The sequence below is a fragment of the Moschus berezovskii genome, chromosome 6, assembly GCF_049115385.1.
Source record: "Moschus berezovskii isolate FMDL1 chromosome 6, NW_MosBer_1.0, whole genome shotgun sequence".
Lineage (NCBI taxonomy): Eukaryota > Metazoa > Chordata > Mammalia > Artiodactyla > Moschidae > Moschus > Moschus berezovskii.
Genome location: NC_142465.1, coordinates 75,390,646 through 75,404,346, shown reverse-complemented (window position 1 = coordinate 75,404,346; position 13,701 = coordinate 75,390,646). Strand labels below are relative to the sequence as shown.

Sequence of the window (13,701 nt, the reverse complement as noted above, 5' to 3'; positions counted from 1 at the left end):
TTTTCTCATTTAACAAAAGGGAAGACTGAGTTGCAGAGGGGTTAGGTAACTTGCCCAATATCACACAGCTAGTAAGGTGTCAAATCATATAAGTCTGCTTACTGGAAAATTATTTAAAACTTTTCACTCAACAGAAGAAGCAGGGTACAGGGAACAGATCTTCAAGCAAGGAGGCTGGCACTTCTTAAGCACTTCATCATCATCATCATAATTGCTAACAGACAATTGATGTATTCAGTTATGGTGTGTTCAATATTATTCTGAGGATTTTATATAAATTAACTCATCCTCCCAATGACCCTACGGGGGGGAGTACTACCATTATCCTCACTTAACAGATGAGGAAACTGAGGCTTAGAAAGATTAACTGGCTTGCCCACAGTTACCTGGCTTACAGATAGTTGAGTGTGTGTGTTTGTGTGTGTGTGTGCGCGTTAGTTGCTCAGTCATGTCCGACTCTTTGCAACTGCATGTACAATATAGCCCACTAAGCTTCTCTGTCCATGGAATTCTCTATGGAAGAATACTGGAGTGAGTAGCCATTCCCTTCTCCGGGGATCTTCCCGACCCTGGGACTGAACCTGGGTCTCCCACATTGCAGGCAGAAGTAGAGAGTGGGTCCATCTAATTCCAGAGTCTGGGAAAACCCAGCCTGTGATTCTCAGGGAGGACAGATTTCCCACCAAGTTTCAGGTTTCTGCACTCAGTTCTAATAAACAGACTCAAGCTCCTTCTAGCACTGAGCCTACCCAGCTAGACAGGGTATGGACAGGGCTGTCCCCTGGAGGCCACAAAGCCACCCGCTGCTCCAGGGCCTCAGCTGAGGAGGCTGCATAGCATCGTCATGAACAGTGACTCACAAGGCAGCCATGGAAAAGGAAGACAGTGGAGGCTAAAAAAAGACCTGTGACCACATATTATAGAGAGGATGATCATCAACCATGACCACCAGGGGCAAGCCCCGCCTCCACTCCACACACACCCCTCCAGCTGCACTGGGATCCTGCTCTGGGATCCTCTCAGAGGCTCCTTTGAGCTGGACTTACCACTGGGCCTCAGCTGCTCAGAGAACAGGCTCTGAAGCCCAAATTCTAACTCTACCCCTCAGTAGCAATGGCATCTCAGACCAGTCATTGAACCCATCCGAGCCTCAGTTTCCTCCCCAATAAAATGGGGATAAGAAACACCCACTTCACAAGAACAATGTGGAGATGAATGAGTTAATGTGAGTGAAAGGCCTCGCACAGTACTCAGCTCACAACTGTTAGTTCCCCCGTGGATGAAAGGAAGGGGGTGGCAGAGTGGAAAAGACAGCACATAGTACAATATTCCTGGAGACGCACTCTTTGGGGTTCATATATTACCTGTGCCTGCGAGCTTCACACCAATTCACTGTTCATCCACACAGCATCCCACTTCCAGAACATGATGACGATAACAAGAATAATTGATAAAGAATAACAGTTGTTAAATAAGTACCATGTATGAGACACTGGGGAAAACACTTTGCACTCATCACATTATTATTTTAATATTACTCTGATCATCATCAACATTCCATAAGGCAGTCCAGAGCCATACTGCCCACATTCAAATCTGACACAAACTCTTACTAGTTGTGTCATCTTAGGCAAATTCTTTAAATTTCCTGTTCCTCAACTTCCTAATCTGTAAAATGGGGATAATAATAATAGCACATATTTCATAAAGTTGTGGCTAGGATCAAAACCGTTAATATATGATAACAGAGATGTTTAGTGCCCTACCCCAAAGTAATGCCCCTTTAACAGTGTAGAATTGTGGCTAGGAGTGGCTGCCCTGATGGAAACCATAATTTCCAGTCCCTGATATCTAGTTGAGGCCATGTGACTAAACTCTGGTGCTTGGAATGTGGAAGGAATTAATATACCCACATCCAAAACTATCCTATAAAAACCTCCCCATCATCCTCACTGTTGCCCCCAATCAAGGAAGTTCCTGAGAGTCTCATATTCTAGATGGCAGACCCTCTATCAGATTCCATGAAACAGATCATCTCCTTCCACTAGCTTCAACTGGACTCAACATGAATGAGAAAACAACTTTGATTGTGTTCAGTCACTGAAATGTTTGCAACAGCTTGCATTACCCTAACTAATAAAGAAACTGAAATTGACATGGGAAGTAGGGTACTTATGTATGTGGCATTGACTTAGGAGTCAGATGGTGGGTTAAGATGTTCAAGGCTGGAAAACTGGAGCCTAATGTTTTGCAGCAGTGAAATGTTTAAACTGTCACTATGATAATTTAGAAGGCAGAACTTATGCCTATTGAGCCTGTAAGCTCTAGGGAAAAAAGATTGAAAAATAATGGTAAGAGAGTTTGCTGCTTGTTTTGGGCTAAGTTTAGCAAGATATTAGGGGAAGAGAGGATCTCAGGCATAAACTAGTCAGTTTGCATGTAAAATTCGGAAAGAGTAGTGGAGACATGCAGAAGACAGCTATTCCTAGATACTAAACAATAAGAACAAAGATTGAGCAGACGTCTAAGTGAAGCATCAGTTAGAACTGTACATGGAACAACAGACTGGTCCTAATTCAGGAAAGGAGTACGTCAAGGCTGTGTATTGTCACCCTGCTTATTTATCTTGTATGCAGAGTACATCATGAGAAACGCTGGGCTGGATGAAGCACAAGCTGGAATCAAGATTGCTGGGAGAAATATCAATAACCTCAGATATGCAGATGAAACCATCCTTACGGCAGAAAGTGAAGAAGAACTAAAGAGCCTCATGAAGAAAGTGAAAGAGGAGAGTGAAAAAGTTGGCTTAAAGCTCAACATTCAGAAAACTAAGATCATGGCATCTGGACCCATAACTTCATGGAAAACAGATAGAGAAACAGTGGAAACAGTGGCAGACTTTATTTTTTGGGGCTCCAAAATCACTGCAGATGGTGATTGCAGCCATGAAATAAAAAGACGCTTGCTCCTTGGAAGAAAAGTTATGACCAACCTAGACAGCATATTAAAAAGCAGAGACATTACTTTGCCAACAAAAGTCCATCTAGTCAAAGCCATGGTTTTTCCAGTAGTCATGTGGGTCATGGATGTGAGAGTTGGACTATAAAGAAAGCTGAGTGCTGAAGAATTGATGCTTTTGAACTGTGGTATTGGAGAAGACTCTTGAGAGTCTCTTGGACTGCAAGGAGATCCAACCAGTCCATCCTAAAGGAAATCAGTCCTAGATATTCATTGGAAGGACTGATGTTGAAGCTGAAACTTCAATACTTTGGCCACCTGATGTGAAGAACGGACTCATTTGAAAAGACCCTGATTCTGGGAAAGGTTGAAGGCAGGAGGAGAAGAGGACAACAGAGGATAAGATGGTTGGATGGCATCACTGACTCAATGGATGTGAGTTTGAATAAACTCTGGTAGGTGGTGATGGACTGGGAGGCCTGGTGTGGTACAGTCCATGGGGTCACAAAAAGTCTGACATGACTAAGTGACTGAACTGAACCTAGTGAAATAAACGTCAGATAGAGTGTATAAGGTTCCCACCTAAGCCTGATGGCCTCATTAAGTTGAGAGAGAAATAGAGGTTTGAGGTGAAGGAAGAAATAATCTAGGCTTGAGAATTAGGTCTAGGAAATAACTGGCTGCTGGTAAGCTAGATGTCATAGATGAAAATCCTACTGAGCTGTTGAGGGAATTGGATTGGCAAAATCTATAAGCCTGGATTTTGAAAATCTTTTACTGTTAAAGCATTAAAACAATCCTTGCGTGCATGCAAAGTTGCTTCAGTCATGTCTGACTCTTTGCAATCCCATGGACTCTATGTAGCCCACCAGGCCCCTCTGTCCATGGCATTCTCTAGGTAAGAATACTGGAGCAGGTTGCCATGCCCTCCTCCAGGGGATCTTCCCCACCCAGGGATCAAATTTGCATCTCTTATGTCTCTTGCATTGATAGATGCATTACCACTAATGCCACCTGGGAAGCCCAAAACAATCCTTGGGCCCCTTAAAGTTCAAGGCAAAAACTAGATTACTAGGTTTAGAGCCTCAAAGAGTTCATATTCCCTAAGACCCACTTCAAGGGTGGCCAAGAAGCATCAGGAACGATAATCCTCCTACAGGCCATAGCCACAAGTGTGAAGAACAATGAACCAGGAAATTGCTCCCAGACAGCAGAAGCGGGGCTTAAGCAAGGAAACCTCACCCGTGGTCTGCTTGGCAGATTTCATAACTACTAGGGGCCAGTGACTTCTGTGTATCTCCCCACTGCTGCCTTTTCCTAACGGGTTATCCTCCGATATGGCATACAGGCGAGGGAAGATAATGATTTTCTTTTGGATCCTGGGTCCCTGAATCATGAGGAGCCACATTCAACTCCATGGATAGGACAGGAATTCACCCAAAGATCCAGAACTTCAAGTTGAAAGTAGTGACTGGATAGAACATGAGGATCCTCCCTTAGAGGAAGGGAACCATGTTTTGTGTCTGAGGAGGAAACACAGAGATATTTGGTGGACAGAGGGCCCATGACATACCTGGCCAGTGATATACAAACATGATAATGAAGGCTTCTTTCAGGCTTAGCCCATAACAGCATTCTTAAGATGCCCCACGCTCTCCTTCCTCTACCTATGGGCTGGATAAATGTCCAAGGAAGGCCGTAAAGGCCACGGGTTGAAGGTAAAGAAAGCACTCTCTGCATCAGTCTTGGTATTCAAATGACACTCCAGTTCATCCCCACTACACTCCTCTCCCAATCAGTCTTTAGTGAGTAAGAAATGACTGGTCAGCCATTAAAAAGAATACATTTGAATCAGTTCTAATGAGGTGGATGAAACTGGAGCCTATTATATAGAGTGAAGTAAGCCAGAAAGAAAAACATCAATACAGTGTACTAACACATATATATGGAATTTAGAAAGATGGTAACGATAACCCTACATGTGAGGCAGCAAAAGAGACACAGGTGTATGGAACAGTCTTTTGGACTCTGTGGGAGAGGGCGAGGGTGGGATGATTTGGGAGAATGGCATTGAAACATGTATATTATCATGTGTGAAATGAATCACCAGTCCAGGTTCAATGCATGAGACAGGATGCTCAGGGCTGGTGCACTGGGATGACCCAGAGGGATGGGATGGGGAGGGAGGTGGGAAGGGGGTTCAGGATGGGGAACACATGTACACCTGGGGCAGATTCATGTCAATGTATGGCAAAATCAATACAATATTGTAAAGTGATTCAGTTCAGTTCAGTTCAGTCGCTCAGTCGTGTCCGACTCTCCGCGACCCCATGAATCACAGCATGCCAGGCCTCCCTGTCCATCACCAACCCCCATTAGCCTCCAATTAAAATAAATAAATTTTTTAAAAAAAGAAAGAAATGACCTTCTATTGTGTTAAGCTCCTAAGATTTGGAGGTTGTCTTTTATAACAGCCAATGTAACTATAACAATTACAGTGCTTGGTATATAATAAGCATTGCACAAGTGTAGCTATTACATTTACAAAACCCATTTTACAAACAGGGAAACTTATGGGTGTGTCTGACTCCCAAGTCAATTACTATTTTATATTTACTTCTCAGTAAATGATAGTCAGATCCATTTTATAGGTAAGTTTGGTGTCTGGCTCAAGGTCACAAATAACAACAGATCCAGAATTAGAGGCCTTTCTTCTATTCAAAGGCCATTAGCCACCTTACCCCTTAACCAAGATCTTCAGGTTGGCCCCCCATTGTTTTATTTTGTTGTTATTGTTATGGTGTGTTTCAGGAAACACTCTACTTACAAATACCCCAGCACTGAACTGGTAAATCTGAATAAAAAACCAAGTAACCCTCCACTGACCCAAATTTCAAGTTTTAATTTACATTGAGTTAGTTAATTAAAAACGTGCTCTGTGAGCATAGACACTGACATGGCTGGCTGCTGAAATGGCTTTTGCAGTTGTTCGCAAAAAGCTGGGTTTCTTCTGTTATGGTTTTCTCCAGCACAACAACCCTGTACTATGGAATAACTCAACCAGCTCGGGGGATCTGAGGGAAGATGGGTGCGGGGGGTGGATTTGGGGGATGATGGGTGGGCCAGGAAAACAGTTGAGTAAGCATTTAATCTATGGAGCAACAGAAAAGCAAAAGACCTGAACACCAACTTACCCACCAAACCAGGATTAGTGAGGTGAGGGCTCATGTTAATTAATGTTTATAAAGTGATTGGGGATCCCAGAAGTGAATGAGACTATTCAAAATCCCCTTATTATTATTATCACCAGTCTAAATAATCTGTTTTTTAAGGAAGCCAGTATTATCGAGTGCCTACTATGTGGCAGTTGCTTTCACATCTGATCTAATTCTTTTAATCACCCTATGTGGTAGGTTTGGGTTTTCTTCATTTTTTATGTCTTTTTTGGTCTTGTAATCCTCACTCTGCAGAAGAGAAAAAGAAATTCAGCAAAATTAAGTTACCTGCTAAAGAGTGGCAGAGCTGAAATCTGAGGCTAGATCTAAGTGTAAAGCCCTTCTCCCTTTCATCACACCACACTGCCTTTTGCAATCTTCTCTTCAAATTCTTTTTGCATTTAAAACAAAATTCCATCCAAGGATGCCTATGGCTCTTTTTATGTCTTCTTTTTTACTGAAGTGTAATTTGCAATACAGTGAAACACACATATCTTAAGTTTACAATGCAATGCATTTTGACAAAGGCACATACCTCCGAACCCACACCCCTATCAAAAGAAGGACATTTCTATCACCCAGAAAGCTCCCTTGTGCCCCTTCACTAATGATACCTTTTTTTTTTTTTTAAAGAAATACAGTCAATAAAATGAGCTACATTCCTTTGATCAAGCAATCTATTTGTGACCTTTGCAATGAGGCTATGCGCATGAGGTTAATCTCTGAGGTGGGCACACTGACTTATTTGATGCTTTGAATATCAGGAAGGAAGATTCAGTTAAAATTCTGCACCCTGTTGGTTCCATCCACATTGAACACATGGATAAGACAAAGATAACAGATACTATTATGCCTGAATTATATGACTACCATCACCATTTTGGCCCCTAAAATATGTCATGCACCAGACTGTGATATTTGTACAAATAATTTCATTTAATCCTCATAATTATTACCTCTACTTTATAGCTGAGGAAACTGGGACTCAGAGTGATTAGGTATGATACATAAGAACACACAGCTAGAAAAATGTAAGCCTTGAAATTCAAATCCAGGTTACCTGATTTCACAGGCTTCTACAGATGCTGATGGGTAAATTTTATATCTCAAAGATGTAATGGGCTAATTATAATCATTCAACAAATAGTACCCAGGATCTACTGAGTGTTAGGTGCTGTGCTGAGTGATATGGAGAAAGATACAAAGATGATAAAGATACAGTCTCAACTGTTAGTGCCACCATGCTATGGGGAGTCACTTAGAGCAAAGTCAGAGTCTAGATTCCCACAGGATGGGGAAAGGGCTGTGGAAGGCCTAGGTTTGGGGAGGAAAATAGGGTTGCATCAAGGAAGGCCTCATAGAGATTCCAGAAGACAGTTTTCAGGGATGAGTGGGAACCAAGTCTTCAGGGATGAGTGGGAACTGGCCAGCTCTGATGGGGTTTAAGGTAAATGACTGCAAAGACAATGGTGTGGTGAAGCACTTCTGTCTGCTCTTTCTTGAGCTTTAGCAAAATCAATCAACCAAATTTTAAACCCCCTACTGAAATGCAACCCTCACTGAGTTGTCTTATCTGTTACCCCAGATACTCTAAACAGCTGAGAGTCAATGAAAGAAAAAAACCAGCTTTGAAGAGTAAAACAGTCACCACAGAGTTCACACCCTAAGCCCACACGTGTGATTCTTGAGAGCCAGCAAGCCCTCACTGAGAGCCAATTATCTTTTATTTTCTGAGTCAAGTCCCATGTGATTCATTTCCTGATTCTTCCGGTCATAAGTGCAGAAAATTAGAAAGGGGGACAGGTACAGAGATGGTAGTAAGAAGGGGCAACCAAGGTAGAAAGACTTGAAAAGATGATTCAAGGAATTCAGAATTCCACAGTTAGTTTCTGGATATCACTGTACAATATTATACAATAGCTTGCTCAACTCAAAAGGCATATAAGAAGCTGTGTACCAGGAGCTTAAATCCAGTTTTGTCCTATACAGTTTGATAGGAACAAAAGGTGTATAAATTATGATAGAAAGACTGTCAGGCTAAGAAGGGCCTCAGTTCAACTGTGTAGTTAATTAAGGGCAGCAAGGATGGCCTGAAGGCAGGGAACTCATCTGTCACTAAAGAGCAAGACATTTGTTTCCTGTGCCTCATTTCCTCCTCTGTATAATGGGGATAATAGCAGTACCTTTCCAAGCGAATGTTGAGGGTTAAATGGGTCAATATACAGAGTGGTACTGAATGCACGTTAGCTGTTATAAGCTTGTACCGCTACTTGCTCAGTGCCTAGATTTAGTAACTGCTCAATAAATATTGACGAACAAATGAATTCAGGAATGAATAAGTGATGCTACTGAGTTAAAGGGGGAGAAAGATTATGTAAGGCATGGGCTCCTTAATAAGACTTGCAGATCAGAAAGAATGTCATGCAAAATAGTTGAAGAAATAGATTTGATGTTTAATGTATGTTTCAGATACCTAAAAAATTAATTACGCATTTCTTACAGCTTCCTTCCATTTTTACCAAGCCCAAGGAAAAGAGGTGAAGAGATTATAATGAAATTACAGTATATCTCATACTATAAGAGGGTGGAAAGGGCCCTGAGACCTACAAGTTAAGCTCTGTGGTGTGGAAATGCTGCAATGGCAGCAAACCCCAACCATCACACACTCACCCTGCCCCAAACCAGCTCTGTGGTCTCCTCCTTCCTCAAATTATACTTACTGCAAAAAGGATAAACACAAAACTGTCTTTAAAAGATGCTAAAGATCATAAAAGTAAAACCAACTGGAAAAAATATACAGGCTACTAACACAAACAGACAGAGCTACAGGAGGACTTGGGAGTGTATTACAGACAGAGGCCTTCGTTATAGAGGAGACTGAGGACCAGAGAAGCAAAGTGAGTCATGACCCACAGTCACAACTTCAAGAGAATGGCCAACTCAGAGGTGAAGCAGGGCACCCAGATTCCCAGGTGAAGTGAAAGTGCAAATGGCTCAGTTCTGTCCCACTCTTTGTGATCCCACGGACTATAGTCCACTGAAGCCCGGCAGGCTCCTCTGTCCATGGAATTCTCCAGGCAAGAATATTGGAATGGGTAGCCATTCCCTTCTCCAGGGGATCGTCCCTACCCAGGCATCCAACCCGGGTCTCCTGCGCTGCAGGCAGTTTCTTCACGTCCGAACCACCAGGGAAGCCAAACTGGAGTCCAAAGGGGAATGCTTTTCTTCCCAAAGGAAACAGGAGTGGGAGGAGATTCCAGTCGGAACAGCAGGTAAGGGTTGAGGGGCGGGGAGGTAAGAACGGGGGCGGTGGGCTCAGGCGTGTAGGAAGAAAATTAAGTCTCTCTGTACTTTTTGTGGGGGCAGGGTTTCAAACAGAAATTATCTCGTCCAAAGCTCCGGGGTTTTACAGGTGAATCCTTACTCTCCTCCAGAAGAAACGCACACAAAGACCAATGCCTTCTCCCAGGTGTTTCCATCTCATCAGGATTTCTTTCACAGGTAGGGGTGGACCTACATGGGAAGCTTGACAGGTACCCTCCCTTTAGAGGTTTCGCTCTCCGACAGGCAGCAGAGGGGGAAGGGCTTTGGCGAAGATGCAGGAGGAGTCTTGATGAGCATCCGGGAGTTGCCAACCTGGCCCCACCACCCACGCGCGCGCGCGCACACACACGCGCGCGCGCGCACACACACACACACACTTTTTGCTTCTTCCTTCCTCTTCCCCAACGATGACCAAAGCTAGGTGAGGGGACTGACAACTGGAGGTTCTGTTTCCAAAGGGCTTCTGCTGGAGCTGCTTGCTTCTGCGCACACCCACAGAAACACGCGCGAATGCGCGCACACAGACTCTCACAAATACGCACACACTCCCATGCACACACTTGGCACCCCCAGAGGCCGGGCCACGCCCGCTGCATCTCTGCTTCGGCCTGGGGAAAACGACAGGCAGCAACATGAATGAAATCTGCCCAGAAAGACTGCATTTCAGCTCCAACCACGCAGCCTCCAGCCAAACCGCCGAATATGTAACAAAGTTTTATTTCGCTTTTAGAGCTCCAGTTACACTTCTACCATTTCCTGTGGAAAATTGAAGCTTTGAAGTGTCTAGCTTCGGCTTTCGCAGACAGGCAGGACCGCCAGCTCGATCTCTCGAAAACAAACTCCCCGGCCCCACCCCCTCCGCCACCAGAACTGCAGGTTCAAACCCACCCAGCTCCGGCCTTCAAAATAGGGGATGCGGAAAGGAATGACAGAACCGGCTGGAAACAACCTCTTAAACTAACAGTATCCCCGGAACTCCGCCCCACTCCCATCCTGACCGGACCCCTTAAGCCAAGTGGTGACAGCCGCAGCTCCCAGACAGCCAACGGCGGCAAGAGCTAGGAGGGATCCATCAGGGGGGCTGTCCATTGCGCAGCGCCCACCAGCTGTGAGCTCTGGCCTCAAAAACTGCCCCAGAAAAACTGCCCGTTCCACCCTCTCAACACGTACACCTTTCCCCGACTGCTTCTAGGCCGAGTGAGCTCTCAGTGTGCCTTTACGGCCACGGGGCCTCTCCTTCACCAGCTCACCGACGGCGGCCCGAGGGCGCCGGGAAGCAAGCGAAATGGGCGGCGGAGGGAGGAAAGCGTCTCCTCCCGAGTTCCAGGGAGCCAAACTCCTTCGCCCGGGTGTTTGTCATCTTTAAGGTCAAAACAAAAACCAAAAACCCCACAGGGCTCTGGCAGAAATATATACTAGGCGCAAATGATCGCCCCCCAAAGTGGCGCTGTGTTCTTCCTACAGCCTGCAGGAGGCAGCCGCCGCTCCGCCCGGGATCGCGGGCGGAACCGCAAGCTCTCTAACTTGGGACCCTACCAGCCGCGTAAAGTACGCGCAGAGAATCCCGAAAGCAGGAGGCACTAGTGGGGGTTTCTGGCCGTCTTCAGATTCGCGGTCCCCTCAGAGGTTTAAGATAGCAGCGGGCGGCCGTAAGGACGCAAGAGGAGACCGAAGGGTCAACTTATGAAGGGAGTTGGTGGCGTTGGATGGGAGGAGGCAGCACCCGCGCGGCCACTTACCGCTGGCGTTCTTCCCGCAGATGAGGTGCTGGTAGGGCTGCAGCAGCCCCCAGATCTCGGAGTCATTGTTGACCGTGTACTCCAGCGTCTCCACGGTGAACTTGGGCGCCTCGTGGAGCGCGTGGTGGTGATGGTGGTGGTGGTTTGCGGCGGCTGCCGGTGGGGCTGCGGCGGCGGCAGCAGCAGCGACGGTCGGCGGGGCGCAACAGCTGCTGCCCCCGCTGGCGCTGCTGGCTGCGCTGCAGGCGCCGCCGCTCGCCGCTCCCCCTCCGGGGACCTCCCGCTCCTTATCCGCCGCAGGGGCTGCTCCGGGGCCCGAGCCTTGGCCTGGGCCGGAGCTGGAGCCCGGGCCCGGGCCGCTGCAGCTCCTGGGCAGCCCGGAGGCCACGACCCGCGCGTAGATGTCCCGGAATAGGCTCTCCATGCAGGCCGTCAGGTAGATGGCTGCGTGCTCGTGGATGCGCAGCGCCACGCGGCTGTCCACCATCCAGCGGTACACGCGGCCCACAGAGAAGGTGAGGCCGCAGCGCGCCGATTTGCCGCGGCCCAGGCGGTCGCCACCGGCACTGCTCATGTTGTAGAGGGACAGCGCGGCCAGCGCGGCAGCCGTGCAGTGAGCCGCCAGGCCCCAGGAAAGCACGATCTCCATGGCGCTCTGGATCTCATACTTGGTGCACTTAGCGAAGCGCAGGCTCAGGCGCTGTGCCTCCTTGGCAATGCGTACCAGCGCCCGGCTTACCAGCGTCGACAGTTTCGCCAGTGCGTCTTTAGGCAGGCCACCGGGGGCCACCGGGCCTGCTCGGGGATCCCGTGAGCGCAGGAGCAACGCCTCCAGCTCCTGGAGGGTCCAGGGGACCTCGTCGAGGTCCGGCAGCAGCCGCGAGCAGTGCTGGCCGGCACAGTCCAGCCCCTCGGAGTCTTCCACCAGGGCAGTGTTGACAGTGTCAAAGCTGTTGTGCCGGCTGTGCATGGAGTCAGTTAGAGGCGGCCAGCAGCTCCCGCCATACGGGGACGCCGGGTGCGAGTCGGAACAGCACAGGGACAAGTTGGAGGAGCGCACTGAGTCCGCCGCGCCACCATAACCCGAGTCCAGCGTTAGATCCTCCAGCGTCCGCACCACCGGCTTCTTACCTCTCCTGGCCATCGCTGCGCCACTTCATGCCGCCGGGGAGCCGAGGGGAAGAAGCAGCGAGGAGCAGCGGGCGCCGGGGCGCGGGAAGAGCCGAGTCAGCGCCGCCTCGGCTCACTTTTCCACCAGCCGCTGCTACCGAGTGTGACTACTTTCGGATGCCTCCCCGAGCCGTCGCCGCTGGAATCCACAGGGCACACCAGGGAGTCATCTTCCAGAGCCCAGGCCGGATCTGGGGCGCGCTAAGGAGCGAGCCAGGCCGGGGAGAAGCTCACGCCAGACTCGCCCCTTTCTTCCAAAATAAAATAAAAGTGTCTGATCCGCTCCCTTCTGGGCCGGGCTGGGCGCAGAAGCCGCTGGACGCCGGTCTCGGTGTTCGTAGGACGGAAATTTACTCAGATGCCGCCGCGGCAGCAGCTCGGCGGGCAGCTGGCTCTTGGCTCTCGGCTCCCCAGTTCCCGGTTCCCGGGCCGGGGTTCACTCCGTGTTCGCCCGCCCTGCACTGAAAAGCAGCAGCGACCGCGGCGGCTGCAAACCCTGCTGAACCCCGCAAGCCCTGGGCAGCCAGCGGGGCGGGCGTATGTAAAGCAGGGCCGGCGGAGAGCCAATGGGATTGGAGGATGCTAATTATCTTTAAATAAATAAATATATATGTATATATATTCCTCAGCTCCACGCAGCCCCGCCCCTCAAACACGCCCCGGGTCTGGGACCGAGGCTGCAGGAAGTGGGGAGCTGGGGCCTGAGAACTGGGGGGGGGGGGTGTGTCGGGGGGTAGTGGGAGCTTAGAAACGCGGATGATTATTAGAAAAGCAGGATGATTACCCCTGCTGTCCCTGGCCTTCAGGCTTCGGCTTTGATACCAGACTTGGAGAAGGGGAGGTTGGGGAGGTTGGACAGGTGACCCACCCACCCACCGAGTTGTGCTCCCCCCAGCGGTTCACAGTGTGTCTGCTTGGGGTCGCTTTCTGCCCTTGCGTTTCGGATTTCACTTTCCATTTTCTTTCCCTAGTACACAAAGTACGTTTTTTCTTCCTCTCTGCCTCCCCCACCTTCGGGTCTCTAAAACAATTAATGCTACCCTCTTTCAGACCCAGTTTGCCACAGAGTGGAGATAAGAAACCAGACAAGCAGAGGGATAAGGAATGGACAAGGCTGGAAGGCTGTCTCTCGAATTAGCCGACAGCCACCAGGGCTCGTGAACTACATTCATTTAGCAGCCAGGAGGACTCTGACTCCATCCTTCAAGTGCCGAGGGGTGGACTGGAGGGAGGGCTTGCTGTGGTTTAGTCGCTAAGCCCTGTCGGACTCTTTGCGACCCCATAAACTGTAGCCC

The 13,701-nt window shown here is 48.3% G+C and overlaps 1 protein-coding gene across 2 annotated transcripts in view; it reads right to left on the bottom strand.

The window, feature by feature from the left end:
* The window catches only part of ABTB3 (ankyrin repeat and BTB domain containing 3), a 339,420-nt gene extending 326,457 nt beyond the window's left edge, over positions 1-12,963 (bottom strand). For both annotated transcript variants that reach the window (XM_055394094.2, XM_055394096.2), the window contains exon 1: positions 11,237-12,963. In XM_055394094.2, coding sequence (XP_055250069.1) covers positions 11,237-12,380 — 1,144 coding nt within the window. In that variant the 5' untranslated portion in view covers positions 12,381-12,963. The remainder of the gene's footprint in view (positions 1-11,236) is intronic.
* Positions 12,964-13,701: the final 738 nt, after the last annotated feature.